The sequence below is a fragment of the Anolis sagrei genome, chromosome 2, assembly GCF_037176765.1.
Source record: "Anolis sagrei isolate rAnoSag1 chromosome 2, rAnoSag1.mat, whole genome shotgun sequence".
NCBI lineage: Eukaryota > Metazoa > Chordata > Lepidosauria > Squamata > Dactyloidae > Anolis > Anolis sagrei.
Window position 1 is genome coordinate 287,464,855 of NC_090022.1, and position 18,796 is coordinate 287,483,650.

General features: G+C 40.5%; 1 protein-coding gene across 4 annotated transcripts in view; it reads left to right on the forward strand.

Annotated features, from left to right (window-relative positions):
* The window catches only part of MYO5B (myosin VB), a 372,261-nt gene that overhangs the window by 122,855 nt on the left and 230,610 nt on the right, over positions 1 to 18,796 (forward strand). For all 4 annotated transcript variants that reach the window (XM_067464658.1, XM_067464659.1, XM_067464656.1 and 1 more), the window contains exons 2-4: positions 1,936 to 2,046; positions 12,243 to 12,414; positions 14,262 to 14,406. In XM_067464658.1, coding sequence (XP_067320759.1) covers positions 1,936 to 2,046; positions 12,243 to 12,414; positions 14,262 to 14,406 — 428 coding nt within the window. The remainder of the gene's footprint in view (positions 1 to 1,935; positions 2,047 to 12,242; positions 12,415 to 14,261; positions 14,407 to 18,796) is intronic.

The window sequence follows — 18,796 nt, forward strand, 5'->3', positions numbered from 1 at the left end:
AACCGTAAAAATAATTACACATCATACTTGCAAAGAGTCCATTGCCATTGAGCTGCAAAGTTTCTTTTTAAAATTCGCCATTGCTATTTCATGATGGGCATTTCAGTAACTGCCAATCAAAGGGCCAATCAAAGTTGCATTTTTTTGTGGTGTGTTAGTACCTAGTTTAATGTTCAGAGCATCTGTCTCAGCATTCAGAATTCAGTGTGATGTTTAGCTGTTTTTTGGGTGGAGGTAATACAGTTCAAATTTGTTGGGTTGCTCAGTAGCATACTTAGGAAAATGTATTGTTGAAGACTTTCAGGATGCTTGCCATAGATGCAGGCGAAACATCAGGAGAGAATGCCTCTAGACCATGGCCATATAGCCCGAAATAACCTACAACAACCCACACACTTAGGAAAAGCCAGCACTAAGCTTTGCAGGCTCCAAATCCCCACAGAAAATGGCTTAGTTTTCTGGATTTCCCTATACCACCCAACTGCTCCCATCTGGTGGAGCAGTCCCAGTTAATCCTCTGTCATCCTACTTTTGCAGCTGTTCTTAAAATGTCTCAGTTTCTCTTCCCTCCATCCACTTTCCCCCTTTGTCCTCAGTCTACTTCAGTTGCTGCAAACTCAGTTCAATATGTAAAAGTAGTTTGGACTGTTAAGAGAGGAGAAGGGAAGGAGGCTCCTTCTTTGAAGGCTTTTAAACAGAGGCTGGATGGCTATCTGTTGGGGGTGCTTTGAATGCTATTTTCCTGCTTCTTGGCAGAATGTGGTTGGACAGGATGGCCCACAAGGTCTCTTCCAGCTCAATGATTCTATGATTCTAAGAGAGGGCCGAACTTTGCCCTTTCTAGAAAGAAAGCAAAACAAATACATAAAATAAGTTGGTTCTCCATTTTGAAGCCATCAGTACCATGAGCTTTTTACAGAATAACACTGAGCACTTGGAGACATGTCTCCTCCTTATTTCCCATGTAGATTCCATTGGGCACACTTACATTTTTGTTTCTTCTCTCTTCTTTGAAAATACAATTAATGCCATAACAGGATGAACACACAGAAGCTTTGATTAATTTATCATAAGTTGGGCACACACTCTTTCTAACAAGTGTCTTTTTTTGGGTGCGTGATAGAGAATAGATGCTTTGGTTTGCAAAATTTGCATTTATCTCTCTGATCAGAAATAGTTCATGAGACCATATATCTTCCTGACAATACTGCATAGCGCATATACATGAAACTCCAATTGAATAAAACCCATTAGTAGGTTATGAATGCATTTGGTTTGCAATTTTCTCACTGCTTCGTGATTAAATATTGATGAGTAAACCCTTGTTATTATGAACCCCACTCCTTTGCATGGATTTCTTTGTATGGCTTTCTTGTATCTGTGCATCCCTTCTTCTGTAAGGTACGTATATCCTGCCTTTCTTCTGCCTTGGAAGTCAATTGCTGGCTTCATGCTTTGCCCATGAACTTTCCACAGGGAAGTTGCAGAATTCTGACTGTAGAATTCACTGTAATTCAAGTTGTAGAATTCAGACTTGGTTGGAACAAAGTTGAAAACAAGATGCTAAACTAGGATCAAATGTTTTTGAAGTTAGCATTGTCATGAGGGCCAATGCCAATGAAGTTAGCATTGGCCATGGGGGCCAATACTAAGGAGACCCTAAACAACTTCTAAAAGGCACCAAATGGACACCTTAGCCCCTGGCACATACTAAGGAGACCCTAAACAACTTCTAAAAGGCACCAAATGGGCACCTTAGGCCCTGGCACATACTAAGGAGACTCTAAACAACTTCAAAAAGGTATTAGGGACAGCAAGTTGATAGGAGCTGTAAGCCACAAGCTTTTGGAAAGTCATTGAGACTTGTTGATTAATCAAACTGGGCTGTCCTTCTCTTACTTATCTTAACCATTCCTTTCTTCCTCTCTTTTGCAGTATACAAGAGTATGGATTCCTGACCCAGAGGACGTTTGGAAATCAGCAGAAATCATCAAAGATTACAAAGAAGGAGATAAAACTCTACAGCTGAAACTTGAAGATGAAACGGTATGCCCTCTTTTTGTTTTTAATTCTTCTCTTTCTTCAAGTTTTATGTTTTTTTCTTCACCTGTGTTGTGCTTTGATGTGTGAAAGAATGAGGCAAAAGTATTTTGAAGTCCAGCATCAAAGTTTTTAGATGCTTCCCTTTATGTCAGGAAGGGATGTTTACCAAGTTGTGCCATTTCCATGTTGACGGATCCCCTTGAGTAGAAACCACAGCTTGGAAATATTATCCTTAATTTTGGATGACAGTTCTCAGAATCTCCTCTTCAGTCTGGCTAATAGCCATGGCCATGTTCCTAGAGACTCTGGGAGTTGCAGTCCAACTTTTACAAGCTCTGGGGAAAGTGCGGTATGTGATGCAATCCTGAAGTTGAAGGTTAATATAGGAATGGAAAGCAAGGAAGACTTGATTGCATGAACTTTGAAATCCCTCCCAGCTTTATAATTTAGAGTAGATAAGATCATGGTTGCTGAATATAAATTAATTATACAAGTTAAAGGACTCGCTGGAGTGTGAACGCTTCTCCAGAAGGGAATGTTCAGCACTTGCAAAGAGCCTGTTCACACAGTGCAGTTATAGAATTATGATTCCACTTTAACTGCCAAAACCTCACTTTTGGTATTTTGATATTTGCAGATTAGGAAAGGAGCTCAGGTACCTCACAAAACAATCAAGCCCTGGATTCCATAAAATGTGGTCCTTGCAATTAAAATGCAATCACTGTACTATAATTGTATAGTGTGAAAAGACATTCTATGGTCAACAGCTAGAGAGGTGTTCTCTCAGGTTAAAAAAATAGGGACCTCCATCCACTTTGCTCCCACTTTCTTGAGGGTCCTGCACCCATAATCCCAGTGAAAGTAGAAGTTGACTGTATATGTAATGCTGTCATGCTCCATGTCCAAGTATGCATATATATATAAACTATTTGCATAACATTGGAGATGCAATATGGCAAGACAAAATATTTATTGATAGAGACATTTCAGGTGGCTGTATTTTTCATGCCATATGCGTTGGAAAGGACTTTATATATTTGTGTTTTTTCATCATTGATGAGAAGCACTGCATAATTACAATGGTAAGTGTCTTGGGTCCCTGTCGTCTAGTGAAGATACAGTATGTTTAACCCACTTGGCCAGAATAGAGGGCAACTGAAAAAACATTTTTTAATTATTCAGTAACAAATCTGTTGTGTCACCAAGCCAGTTAGCAGATGTAGTTTTTGCGAACTGAAGATCATCCCAGGACATTGTGAATAATTTAAAAGGCTGGCCAATCACAACAAAGAAGACCATTGCATGCATTGATGGCAAATAAATGGTTCTTATAAGTAAAAGGGAGGATGAGTTAATACTTTTGGTAAATGTAAAAGTTACATGTTGTTGGTGCTCAGCAATAAGGTGCTGGGAGTGAGGATCTCTCAGAAGACGAGGGGGATGATGGGTTTCCCACTGAGGAGTCAGTGTGTGATCAAAATGCTCAGCAGTTGCAGGCCTAGGATAAATTTCTCTTTGCCTTAGAGCAAAGAGATATTCAGACAGTTGAATGGGAGTCAAAGATAGTTTTAGATTTCAGGGAAAAGGCAGCTACTCATGGGAATCACCCTTCAGAAGATTCAGCAGATGGGAAGGTTTCCCATGATATATGATTAGGCCTCTGCATGGAGGGAGTGAAAGATAAATTAAGGTGTTCAGAAATACTCTGTGAGAAGTCCTTGTCAAAAGTATAACCTCTTCTTGGTCAGATTTGTACTTAAATTAAGTTATGTTTACTTAATGTCTCCAGAGCAAAGATTTTGCCATAGAATCAAGTTCATGTTCAGCTCTCAAGTTTGCCCATGTTTGAAAGAGTTTTGCCTTGGAAAAGTTCATGTTTTCATGCTTATGGATTTAAGCCTATGTTCTTGACTTCCTGGATTTCATGTACCTTGCTATTTTGGACTATTGATCTTTGTATATATGGACTACTGCTATTTCATAGTATATTTCTTACTGCTTTTTTGGGAAATGCCCTTTTGTATTTGCTTTTTATAAATAAACTGCTATAGTTAACTACTACTGGGCTCTTTGGTGCTGGGTGAAAAGGTATTCCAAGGCTAAACTGCAACACGTGTAGAATTTCAAGGGTTAGAGAAGGTTGGTGGAGAAGGAACATGACCTGGTTCAAATGTTGTCTCTTACTGCATTGTGGATATTAAAATGGTTAGTTCTAAAGTGGACGGAAGGAGAATGTGCGTTGTACCACAGATCAGTGTCTTGCAGATTACACTAAAGTCACTGTTTTCCAGGTGCTAAACTTTTAACCCATTTCTCAGATTCTCCAAGGTCAAAGACTAAAATCCTATGGTCAATCTGACGGAGCATATTACTAGTAGCCGCTGATAAAATTAATATAATTCCTCTTTAAAGCCATCCAAATTGGTGTCTGCCAATACTTCCTGCATCATGAAGTATTGTTAATCATGTTAATCTACAAATCCTTTTGCCCATTCTCAATTCAACCCAGGTTGTGCTCCCCTTTTTGCAGCTCATTCTGCCTCCTTTGTGACTGTGAGGTGGACACCAATAATGGCACAATAAATGTGTTTTGAAAACAGAGCGAAAGAGGAGTGTGAAGTTAAGCTACAAGGCATGGCTTGATCTCTCTCACACTCTTCTGGCTCATGTGGCCAAATAATTCAGAGACATAGCCATGTTAGTCTTCACTCTCAGCATGCAAAGGGATCTTGTCGTGCCTTCGAGATTAACTGAGAGGGAAAGGTTGGTAGCATAAGCTTTTGTGGACTTAAGCTTACTTTTTCAGATGCATGGCATGAAATGATGCTATGCATATGAGGAAGTAGACTTAAGACTATGAAAGCTTATGCTACCAATGTCTTTTTCTCAGTTAGTCGCTAAAGTGCTCCAAGGTGCCTTTGCATACTCAGGTGGTGATTTCAGTTCAGGTGATCCCCTTTGCTCCATTGCCTAAGTCTCAGGAGACACGTGGAAACAATATTTATGACTGCTGCAGGGCAGGGTTCATGGACATTCCTTTGGTGGCATCACTGCAAATCATGCTGACCTCAAATAAACTATATACAGTTCTAGAAACCATAGTTCACAAAGGATATCAAATGCTGGAATGTGTCCAAAGAAGGGTAATCACAATGATCAAAGGTATACAAACCAAGTCTTATGAGAATGGATTTAGGAAGCTGGGCATTTTTAGCTTGGAGAAGAAGAGACTAAGAGGTGATGTTGATCAATACCTTTAAATATCTGAAGTGATATCATGTTGAAGGATATTGTATTGATAAAGGATAGTTGTGAGCTCTCATAAAATACTAATTTTAGGTTGATTCCCTTCAGTGGAGTTGTGGGTAAGTTACATTAGCCCTTTATCAGTGAATGCTTTTACCGAAGAGAGCATTTGAAGACTCTAAGGACTTCATCACATTAGTCTTTGTCCCCATCCTATGATGCTTGCAGGATGGAGCCTGATGGAGTCCATCACATGATGCAGGAGTACTTCCAGCAGGGCTCCATCCTGGCTGCATCCTGTAAGTATTGTAGTATGGAGCCCTGAGAACACGCGAGGCTTCTCTTGTTCTCATCCAGTAAGCAGGGAAATATCTGGGGGAAGCCAGGCAGTGATGCTTCCCCCTGTGGGATGGAAAAGGGGGCAATGTGGGTAATGCGGTGCGCTGTCCACCAGATTTGCCTGCTTTCCCTGGCTTGAGGACCTTGGTCTGATGAGGTCCACTATCAATGACTCCAGGTGTTTTGGATTTCAACTCCCAGTAATTCCAGCCAGCTTAGCAGCCATTTGGAATTGTGGGAGTTGAAGTCCAAAACACCTGGATGACCACTGGTGACCACCTGGGATCCAGTGCTCTAAGTGTACTTTTGGTCTCAGATCTTTGGAAGCTTACTTGGAGTTACTTATTCCTTTCTATAATTCCTACTGCTGTGTTTGGGCTGCCATATGAAAGTATAACCTGAATGCTGGGAACGATCACAAGAAATTGTTGTCCAGCTGTCATGCCCTCCTTGTGAGTTTGGGTCAGCACCACATTGGGGGTGGTGGCTTCTGTCTCAGTAGGAAGATTAGCTTGCTCTGGGATTAGTGTAAACCAGGCATGGACAAACTTCGGCCCTCCAAGTGTTTTTGGACTTGAACTCTCACAATTCCATCAAGACAATCAAAGGTTGCTGTGATTTTATATGCTTTTATGGTTTTGACCTGGATTATTTTAGTATCAACAGTTTAATATTGTTGTAATATTTGTATATTTGTATATTTTAAGTTGTGTTGAAATGCTTTTAGTTGTGAGCCGCTTTGAATCTCCGTATGAAGAGGAAAAGTGGAATATAAATTAACATAATAATAATAATAATAATAATAATAATAATAATAATTCCTAACAACTGGCAAGCTGGCTGGGATTTCTGGGAGTTGAAGTCCAAAACATCTGGAGTGTCAAAGTTTGCCCATGATGGGTGTAAACTGTTGAGGAGCTATCCAAGGTGCTGAACCTGCTGGGAGAATAGAGTCCAGTAGCTTGGAGAGTTCAGCACCTTTAAATTTCATACTAAAACCTAGAGTGCAGGAATTGTCAAAGTGTGGCCCTCCATGTGTTGATGGACTGCAGCTCCTATCGCCCCTAAATCACCATCACCAATGGTGAAGAGTAGTGGAAGTTGCAGTTCAACAGATTCTAGAGGACCAGACAGTTGCAGCGATGCTGGATCGAATTCACAGCTCCTATTGAATAGAAACCATCAGTGATCACTGTGGGAATGGGCTTTGTTGTATATTCATGTATAAGTTTAGAAATTTTAATGAAAAACCAACCCAGAAAACTTGGTTGACTGATCCATGGATGCTATACTATTAGGCTTTATCACAAAAGGAACCATTATTTACTTAATAGATTGACAAAAGATGTATTCTTTTCTATGTAGGAAAACTGAAAGAAGGACCCTCTACTTTTCCCATAGTGCTGCTCCTTCTGGTCTTTTTGGTGGCCTGTGTGGGAACATGTATCTTTGGTACTTCTGAAATAAGTGCCAAGGGAGCAGAGGGTGCCCATGCTTCTTTTAGTTTTTCCCAGGATGGACTAATCTCAGCTTTTGCTACTCTACTCAGAGAAAGGAGTGGTTTCTTTTTCTTTTTTTTAATGCAAGAGTTGCTACTGCACCTTCAATTCCATCAGAAAAGGACCTTCCACTTTTCTGAGTAGAGTGGCAAAAATCTTTCCAAATGCCTGGGTAGGAAAGTGGTCTTCGAAGTAGTGCTGGTGCTTTCCCCTCTCCACAAAATGACCCTCAGCTTATCCACGGGTTATATCAATGGCCATAATTTTGACTGCAGAACTTGTCCTAAACTTATATATGAGATCGACTTATATACATGAGCATATATTTCTTGCCACCTTGTTGTCAAAGCTATATGTTTATCTTCTACTAACAAACACCAGGAAGAGGAGAGTGCTTCCTTTTTCGTGTATTCAGCTCAGGTGAGTTCCTTTGCTTCGCAAACAAGCCACACCAAAGCTGATCAAAGAGCCCAGGGTTACTGCTTTGGTAAAGAATCTTGTGTGATCTTTTCTGAACTGAGCCGGTGTTTGAGACTTGCTGGGCAGATCTCAGGTGCTGCTATAATTGAGTCCCTTGAGGCTGACTGGCATCGGTAGCACAGATCAGTGGCTGCAGGGAGGATGCTGAGGTTGTGACTTCTACTATTCCCAAAGGGCTTTCAATGGAGGTGGCAAAGTGCAAGGGCAGAGCACAGCTGTCAACACAAGCCTGGCAGCAGAGAAAACAAAAGCAATCTGAGTACAACATCTCAATTTCTAGATATTGATTTTTGGGAAAAAAACTGGGGTGTAAAAATGCATGAAAGTAGGAAAGGAGATACTGATACACAGATTAATCACAACATGCTGTGTTTTGCCCATTTTCATAACAATTCATCCCTGTTATTATATTTAAAGGCAAACAGTTATTTGTCTCTGATGTGCTTCGATGTTTCTACAATACAAATTAGCAATATCATATTAAATCAGAATTAAATGCTGATTTTTTTCCATTTCATTTCTTTTAACAATTAATTCATTAAAAGGCACATTGAATTTTTGAGTGATACAAATATCCATCCTGTTCATATAAATCACTGTTTCTCCACATTCCTAATGTCGAGACCCCTTAATACAGTTCTTCTTAATCCAGTGACCCACAACCCTAAAATTATTTTTGTTGCCACTTCATGTCTGTCATTTTGCTACTGTTATTAATTGTATATGCAGGATGTATTTTCATTCACTGGACAAATTTGGCACAAATACACACTACGCCCAAATTTGAATACTGGTGGGATTGGGGGGGATTGATATTGTCATTTGGGAGTTGTAATTCCTAGGATTTATGGTTAACCTACAATCAAAGAGCATTCTGAACTCCACCGACAATGGGATTGGACCAAACTTGGCACACAGAACTCCCATGACTAACAGAAAATTCTGGAAGAGTTTGGTGGGCATTGACCTTGAGTTTTGGAGTTGTAGTTCACCTACATCCAGTGAGTACTGTGGACTCAAACAATGATGAATCTGGACCAAACTTAGCACGAATACTCAATATGCCCAAATGTGAACAGTGGTAGAGTTTGGGAAAAATAGATTTGACATTTGGGAGTTCTAGTTGCTGGAATTTATAGTTCACCTACAGTCAAAGAGCATTCTTAATCCCACCAGTGATAGAATTGGGGCAAACTTCCCACACAGTATTCCCATGACCAACAGAAAATACTGTGTTGTTGTAGGTTTTTTCAGGCTATATGGCCATGGTCTAGAGGCATTCTTTCCTGAAGTTTCACCTGCATCTATGGCAAGCATCCTCAGAGGTAGTGAGGTCACTACCTCTGAGAATGCTTGCCATAACCCTCACTACCTCTGAGGATGCTTGCCATACATGAGAGGAGACATGATAGGCATGTATAAATATGTGAGAGAAAGTTGTAGGGAGGAGGGAGCAAGCTTGTTTTCTGCTGCCCTGGAGACTAGGATGCGGAACAATGGCTTCAAACTACAAGAAAGGAGATTCCATCTGAACATGAGGAAGAACTTCCTGACTGTGAGAGCCGTTTAGCAGTTGAACTCTCTGCCCTGGAGTGTGATAGAGTCTCCTTCTTTGGAGGCTTTTAAACAGAGGTTGGATGGCCTCTGTTTGCACCCTCCTCCCTATGACTTCCTCTTACATATTTATACATGCCTATCATGTCTCCTCTCAGCCTTCTCTTCTGAAGGCTAAACATGCCCAGCTCTTTAAGTTGCTCCTCATAGGGCTTGTTCTCCAGACACTTGATCATTTTAGTCGCCCTTCTCTGGATACTTTCCAGCTTGTCAATATCTCTCTTCAGTTGTGGTGCCCAGAATTGGACACAATATTCCAGGTGTGGTCTTAACCAAGGCAGAATAGAGGAGTAGCATGACTTCCCTGGATCTAGGCACTATACTCCTATTGGCTATCCCTCCCAATTTGGTGTCGTCTGCAAACTTCCCAAGCTCCCTTGGGAAGTCTCATGAATTGCAATTATGGCATTTCCAACCTATGAGTGACCATATGCTTAAGCCTTATTTGGCTCTGCCTATACAGCTGTGTAGTTCAATTTCCATTTTTAAAGTATATTGATAGAGAAGGAGGTGGTATCATAGTTTAAGCCAGGTGAACACCTTTCTTATGCTTTGGGTTAATTTTGGACAAGTCCTTTGAAACCTCTGACTATAACCTCAGGTTATGGGTAAAAATGGAGTGGAGGCAAAGGCCTACATAAAATTTCAGATATATCCACACATCCCACAACATCCCTCCAATTGGAAGCATGTTGTATTAATTGCCCAAAGTTGCACCTAAAGAGCATTTTAGGCACTCAAATCTCATTTTGACAGGGATTTTAAAAAGCTTTATTTCATTTTATTAAAATACCCTATAGCAAGAAGATCTTGCAGGAGCATGTAATAGAATTAGTTTAAAGAATGTGAAACGATTTACTGGCTGAGTAATGCTACATCAGGGTTGTGTAACATAAATATCTGTATGTGGAGTTATACATTGGTTGTGTTATACAATCCTTGTGTTGAATGACAGTGTGGCACAAATGAATACACAGCTGAATGTGCAATTGAAGGCACAAGCACCCATGCATATTGTGCTCATGCACATTCACATCTCATGTTTGTTTACCATCTAGGCACATATCCATGCACAATAACACTTCACATCTCATTCCACTTCCACTAATTTTCTAAGACCACTTTATAGTATCTCCAGATCATTATGTTTTGAATTTATAGCTAGAGTGTTTTGCACCCCACGTTTCAACAGATGAAGGGGAGAGAAATAGAAAGTTACACAGTTATAATGCTGTTATTGTTGGGCAAGTGGGCTTATTAACAAAAGACCCTCCCTATAAATGTACAACAGAGTAACTTATTAGCAACAATGTGACCCAGCACCAGTAGCCAAAGGTGATAAAAAGAACAGCAACAAACAGACCAATGTTATCTCTTCCTTTGGAGGTTTTTCTTTGTAGCAAAATAATATGGTTGCACTATTTACAAAAATAAGGTTTCCATAACACAAATGAAGTTCTTTATTGCGTTCTTCTAGGTTTTTTTCGGGCAATATGGCCATGTTCTAGAGCCATTTCTCTTGACGTTTCGCCTGCATCTATGGCAAGCGTCCTCAGAGGTAGTGAGGTTTGTTGGTTTGTTGTATATCTGTGGAATGACCAAGGTGGGACAAAGGACTCTTGTGTGCTGGAGCTAGGTGTGAATGTTTCAACTGATCACCTTGATTAGCATTTGATTGCCTGGCAGTGCCTAGAGCAATCTTTTGTTGAGAGATGATTAGATGTCCTTGTTTGTTTCATATCTGTTGTTGTGCTGTTCTAATTTTAGAGTTTTTTTTAATACTGGTAGCCAGATTTTGTTCATTTTCATGGTTTCCTCCTTTCTGTTGAAATTGTCCACATGCTTGTGGATTTCAATGGCTTCCTAAATATCCCTCCCTAAACTGCAAATTCCCTAGGATGTGGCCATAGCAGTTAAAGTGGTTCCAACAGACCTCACTACCTCTGAGGATGCTTGCCATAGATGCAGGCGAAACATCAGGAGAGAATGCCTCTAGAACAGGGGTCAGGAACCTTCGGCCCTCCAGGTGTGGTGGACTTCAACTCCCACAATTCCTTGAGGCTCGGCATTCGCCCCAAAGGCTTACCTTGGCCTCAAGGAATTGTGGGAGTTGAAGTCCACCACACCTGGAGGGCCGAAGGTTCCCCATGCCTGCTCTAGAACATGGCCATATAGCCCGAAAAAAAACTTACAACAACCCAGTGATTCCGGCCATGAAAGCCTTCGACAATACATTGAAGTTCTTTATACTTTCTTCTTTGACTCACATTTTTGTAATTAAAAATACATTGTTAATTTTCAGTACTTCTGACAGTTATTCCACTTCAGCTGCCAGGGCTGCATCCTATGGAAACCTGGAATTTATAGTTCAGTGAGGTACAATATTTGCTCACTTATCGTGGGTGTTCCATTCCAGGACCACTTGCAATAAGTGAAAATCCACAAAGTAGGACGTTCCACCCACTCGAGTGGGTGGAGTGTCCCTACTTCGCGACAGCCGCCTCCTCCTTGCCTCGGTGGTGGTGTCCTCTTCCTCATCCCCCCACTGCTCCCCACCTTGGAGGCCCCTTCCTCACCAGGCTGGGCACCCAAGCCTGGTGCCCAGTCTGGCGAGAAAGGCGCGGAGAGCAGTGGAGGGATAAGGAAGAGAACACCACCCCTGAGACTCTCTTTGGTGGTGGCATCCTCCTCCTTGCAACCTCTGTTGCTCCTCGCCTCAGAGGTCCCTTCCTCACCAGCTCTACAGTGTTCCCTTGCTGCTCTCCCGAAACAGCAATTCCGCAATAAGCGAATCGCGAAGTAGAGAGGGAACAGTGTACTAGAGCTCTCTAGTTGAGAATCCTAAATATCCCTCCCTAAATTGCAAATTCCCTAGGATGTGGCCATGGCAGTTAAAGTGGAATGTAGCATTATGAGCAATGTTGCGTGGAAAGGCTCCTTTTTGACTTGTGGAAGCAAAGAATTGATTCCAGCTATGCCCTCACTACATTTTTAACCATGCATTTTTCTTTGTCATTTCAGATCCAGGAATATCCTATTGATCCGAAAGCCGACAAGCTTCCCTTCTTGCGTAACCCGGACATTTTGGTTGGAGAAAATGACCTGACAGCTTTAAGTTATCTCCACGAACCTGCAGTCTTGCACAACTTGAAAGTCCGATTTTTAGAATCTAACCACATCTACACGTATTGTGGTGAGTGCGGCCATGTACTATATCTTGCAATATGTGAGTTGAAGGGATAGAGTGTAGTAGCAGCATTTAAAGTAAAAGTCATCATTGCCATGCTTGCTCATAATGATAAAGCAGAAACCCTTATCCTTTGAAATATAAGGTTCACAACCATCCGTATTACTCCTCCTTACAGGTATGGAAAGTTTTGCATTATGTTGAACCTTTAAACTTTTGCATTCATCAGCTGAATTGGTTTTTAAATTTAGGGATGAGGAAAAGTAGCAGAAATTGTTATGTTTCTGAGACCATAATGAAAATAATAAAGGAAGAAGTGCCTTAAAATAAATGCTGAGGAGATCATTCATCCCTGTTTACACTTAAACCGAGAACAACTTTCCTCTTCAGCGGTTTAAAAGCCTCATCACACCAGAGCATGGATCCAATTTAAATCCGGTTTTTGCCTCCTGCAGAAGTCTCTTGTTTGTAGTTTTGTGAGGACCAGGATCTGCCTCGCTGAGCAGTTTAAAGGCCTCTCCCTAAACTACAAGCCCCAGAGTCTTCTCTTGTGTAATAAAGAAAATAGGACATTTACTGTGCAAGGATTTGGAGTCTACTCATTTGTAGTAAAGACACAAGTACTATTTCCACATACGTGAAGAAGATTTTTTTCATCTTTCAAGAAAAGAACAAATTATTTCTGTAAAATGTGAATGTAACAATCCTATGTTTTAGGAGTCTACTCATTTGTAGTAAAGACACAAGTACTATCTCCACACATGTGAAGAAGAATTTTTTCATGTTTTGAGAAAAGAACAAATTATTTCTGTAATATGTGAATGTAACAATCCTATGTTTTACTGACGTTTTTATTTGTATGTATACATTGAATTTCTAAGTGTTTAGATACATTTGTGTCACTGCAATTAGTGGATACTGGCCTTTTTAGTTCCAAGGAAACCCATTTTTCTTTTCAGTATTGCTAATTTCTTCTTCTCATGCATAACTTTCTAGGGATATAATAATAATAATAATAATTATTTATTTATTTATTTATTTATTGTCATGTCAGGAGTCACTGCTCCTGTTGTGAGAGAATTGGCCGTCTGCAAGGACGTTGCCCAGGGGACGCCAGGATGATTTGTTTTATCATCCTTATGGGAGGCTTCTCTCATGTCCCTGCATGAGGAGCTGGAGCTGATAGAGGGAGCTCATCCACCTCTCCCCGGATTTGAACCTGGGACCTGTTGGTCTTCAGTCCTGCTGGCACAGAGCTTTAACCCACTGCGCCACCGGGGGCGCCTAATAATAATAATAATAATAATAATAATAATAATAATAATATCTTGTTGCGTTTCAAATAATAATAATAATCTTTATTTTTACCCCACCACCATCTCCCCAAGGGACACTCGGGATGGCTAACATGAGGCCAAGCCCAAAGATACAACATAGCAAAATAAAATACAATATACAAACAACAAAAATCACATCACAATAAAATACATACATTAGGGAATTAGAGAAAACAAAGCAAAATAACATAATATAAAATCAAACTCAATGGGCGGGCCAAATGGACAAGGTAAAATGATAAAACCCTGGATTAGGTAGAAATAGAAGAAGTGTATTTGGGAGGAGCCCAAAAGGATATAATTAAAGAAGGGTTGAGTTTTAAGATAGAAGTTAAGTTTTCATATAGCCATAAGATAGAAAAGAAATAAAAACCAGAAAAGAAGAGTAACCATCATTGGGAGTTGATTACTTTGACGTGATGAAGATGGAAAGACATGTCTGTTCCATCCTCAAATAACATAAGTTCACATACAGCGCTTGTTTCTTATTTAAGTTTTAATACTTATGTTTTAAAGGTATTGTCCTGGTTGCCATTAATCCCTATGAACAGTTGCCAATCTATGGACAAGATGTCATCTATGCCTACAGCGGCCAAAACATGGGAGACATGGATCCTCATATCTTCGCAGTTGCAGAGGAAGCATACAAGCAAATGGCCAGGTAGGCAAAATACTTTTCTTCCTTACTCTACAGATACACTTGGACACAGGTTTATTTTTATTTATTTTCTATATTTATACCCCGCCCTTCTCACCCCCGAGGGGGGACTCTGGGCGGCCTCACAGAAGCACCATATGATGCTATCATCATAAAAACATTCAACAATACATTAAAAATATTAAAGACAGTAATTAAAATAATTGATTAAAACACGCCTTTTAAAATCAGAATCCAAAATCCAAGTCCGGGTGAATCCATTATCACAAGTTGCTTAAGTCTTTTTTCACTTGCTGCTATTCACTGGTTGAACACTTGGTTCCATAGCCAAGTCTTGAGTTTCCTTCTAAAAGACAGGAGGGAGGTGGCCAGGCTGATGTCCCTGGGGAGAGCATTCCATAGATGGGGGCCACTACTGAGAAGGCCCTGTCCCTTGTCCCTACCAGTCGCACTTGCGATGGTGGTGGGATCGAGAGCAGGGCTTCTCCAGATGATCTTAAATTTTGTGATGGTTTGTAACAGGAGATACATTCGGACAGGTCGTCTGGGACACAGAAGTAAGGTTGATGCTATCCCAAGGTATTGGAGAAACAGAATGAAATTTAGCTCGTAAACAGTGTCCAGGAATTTTTTTTAAAAAAATCTTATTATATTGTGTCATGGTGTAAGCAGGAGCCCTCAGTGGTGCAATGGGTTAAACCCTTGTGCCAGCAGGACTCCTAACCAAAAGGTCGGTCGTTCAAATCCGGGGAGCGGCGTGAGCTCCTGTCTGTCAGCTCCAGCTTCCCATGTGGGGACATGAGAGAAGCCTCTCACAGGATGGCATCCCCTGGGCAATGTCCTTGCAGATGACCAATTCTCTCACACAAGAAGCGACTTGCAGTTTCTCAAGTTGCTCCTGACATGAAAAAATTGCTGTAAGCAGCTTGCTATTGAATGCAGAATTCAGCAACTTGTGCAAGACTCTTATTTATGCTTCCTTCTGTTTTTCACTTTCGTATTTTGCATGGTTGCACTAGGGGAAAATATGAAAATGCATGTATATTATTATAGAGGCAGTTGCACTTCTGCTTGAAAATTTGTAATTGGAGTTGGGTTGGGCCTCCACATTTGCTGGCATTGTTGGAAGTGAAGAACCACCAATGTTTGTATATTGAGCAATTAGGGACAGAGGGAACTCTCTGGTGTATGCATGCTGTCTTGTTTTCACCTCTATCTCTTATATCTATGCAACCCAAGGTAGGTTTTGCTTCCTGTTTGCATGTAGAGGTCACTTCCCCCTTCTTCCCAGATGGCATTAGTGTGCTTATATTACCCTTTGTGTGAGAAGGGAGCACCATGAGGCTTCTCTCTGTTTCAAGATGTCTCACACACAAACATGAGGAGTAGAGACTTGTTTACCATAGTTGGGCAACTTTATTTATTTATTTATTTATTTATTTAGAACTTTTGTATACCGGTCTTCTCACCTCCATGGAGGGACTCAGGCCGGTTTCCAACAACAATAACTTTCTTTTGTCTGTTATATGAGATGTAGTAACTGCAGCAGTAAAAGTCATTTTTTACCTTTTTTGAAACTCACTTGCCTATCCTGTTTTTTTACCATAAGCTCATATGTAGCATTGGCTTAGTTGTATTCTACTCTGCTTTAGATGGCAAATGTTCCTACCTGGGGAACCTCAGCGGATATGGCTGCAGGAGTTACAGTTCCACTTGTTGCCGATCTGTTTCTAAGCTCAGTGTTAGTTATGGTCAATAAAGCCATACAATGCTCAGGTCCAGGATATCTGAAGGACAACTTTGTTCTCCTACATGAACTTGTCCATGTCTTGAGATATCCACATTCACAGGTAGATCTGATGGGAATGCAGCCACAGACCTTCCTGGCGGCTGCTTCCATACACTTGAACACCTTCTCTAGAAAAGTTAGACAGGTGCCTTCTTTGAAGCAGATGTAGAATAAATGCAATTTGAGACCACATTTACTGCCATAGCTGGATGCTATAAAATAATGGGATTGGTAGCTTGATGGGTCATCCTCACACTTTGACATTGACGGCTAAAGTGTTACAGGTGAGAAGGAAGATGAATTCTAAATTAGGCCCTTTTACCTTTGTGTATTCATTTTTAATCTTTGTAAACTGCCTTGAGCCTGGAGTTGGAAAAATGCCAGGGGAAGACAACAATAACAACAACTTCCTACATTTGTGGAAATGTAGCAATTTTCATCCAAAACCTCAATTCGCTTCAAGTTACGGAATTTGGTACCCTTCGATTTTAAGATGTACACTTGCAAAACCTGATCTTGAACTGTGCAGTATTTGAACTTACATTCACCTTTAGAAAAACACATATTTCTACTTTTAAACATACTCAGTTAGAGGCAGGAGATGAGGGTGCATCAGCAGATTCCAAGAACTGGTGCTCGGGGTCTTAAATAGGTGCTTTATTTCTCTTGCCTTCTGGAAGCAAACACATTTACTGCACCTCCTTCCTTCCTCTTATTACTTCTTACTACTTTACTTTACTACTTTACTTCTGGTATAACTTTATCATCATGACAACAGCGCTTAAACCAAGTTCAGACTGCTGTGAGTAGTTGCTGCTCTGTGGGTTTAATTGGGAGTTTATTCCACTCAAAAATTGACCCAGGATGCAGTCGGAAGTTGCTGACAAGTTGGTATCAATGGAGACCCCTGAGATATGAGAATCTCCATTGCGGTTTTTTAAATCTTTCAAGCAAAATTAAGAATAGGACCAGGCTTGCATGGTTAGGAACTTTTTCAATTCCCTGCTTGGAATCGTTAATCCAGTAAAAGTACTGTGTCAATACACAAACGTGTGATGCGGATGAAAATTGTAAAGTGTATCTCAGCATCTGGTATCCTAAGCTCGTCTTGCTTCCCTTATTCCTCTTGGATTTTTCACAGCTCTACTTGGAGCTGTCCATGGTCTCACTTTCCCATCTAATTTCTTTCTTTGCACTATTATGCCTGGAAAAAAAATGTGTGTGTATATGTATGTATGTATGTATGTATTTGAAACATTTATATCCCGTCCTTCTCAACCCCACGAGGGGGGACTCAGGGCGGCTTACAACTGGCAGCCATTAGATGTCAACAACAACAAACAGTCACAATACAAAGCAAATTAAAATTAAATAGCGCCCAAACACGAATCAAGGAACATGAAAGGCACTGCAGACTACTTCAACCAGAGAAGTCAGCCATAGCAGAGCACCTGATGAACCAACCTGGACACAGCATATTATTTGAGAACACAGAAATGCTGGACCACTCTCACAACCACCATGTCAGACTACACAGAGAAGCCATTGAAATCCACAAGCACGTGGACAATTTCAACAGAAAGGAGGAAACCATGAAAATGAACAAGATCTGGCTACCAGTATTAAAAAACTCAAAAGCAAAACAACAGAGAGTAAACAATCAGGCACATCAAATCACTCTCAACAAAAGATTCCCCCCAGGTACTTCCAAGCCATTAAATGCTAATCAAGGTGGTCAGTTGAAACATTCACACCTAGCTCCAGCAGACAAAAGTCGTTTGTCCCACCCTTGTCATTCCACAGATATATAAACCCATTTTCCTACTTCCAACAGACCTCACTACCTCTGAGGATGCTTGCCATAGATGCAGGCGAAACGTCAGGAGAAAATGCCTCCAGAACATGGCCATACAGCCTGGAAAAACCTACAACAACCCAGTGATTCCGGCCATGAAAGCCTTCGACAATACATTAAAATTAAATAGACAATTAATTATAAATATACATTAAAATATCAGAACTTTAAAATATTAAAACATAGCCAAGCATAACCAAGTATGTATCTCTCTTTCTATTTCTTCCTCTCTTTCTATGTGTATATATTTATCCTCTACTTACAGAATTCTAAACATATGTTTATCTTCAAAATGACAAGGAAAAAAAACATTTTCAGGAGTTGCCTCACCACTTGGAAATGCTTCCCTTTTCTTTTTAAATATAGAAAGCCTTGCTATTGATGCTCACTTACATGCACCAGGTGTGTTGTTTGCCTCTGAGATATATTATGAATGCTCTCAGATGTTGTTGAGGACAGCCACATTGTCTTGTGTTTATACTGTCCTGCCCTGCAGTGTTGGGAGGTTTCCACTGATATTTGATATAGGCCTTCAACTTCCTTGAGCCCAGAGAGATAGTTTGAGCACATGTTCAGGAAGAAAGGCAGAATCTAAATTGCACAGATAAGTAAACATTGGTATCATGATTGGCAGGCAGAATAAAGCCCTTGTGATTTGAACCAACAAACTCTCTTGACTGTAGTAAATAAAACAATTACGGGATGGGGAAGCAGAAAAGAAAATCATTCCTGGGTGTAACTGTAATGCG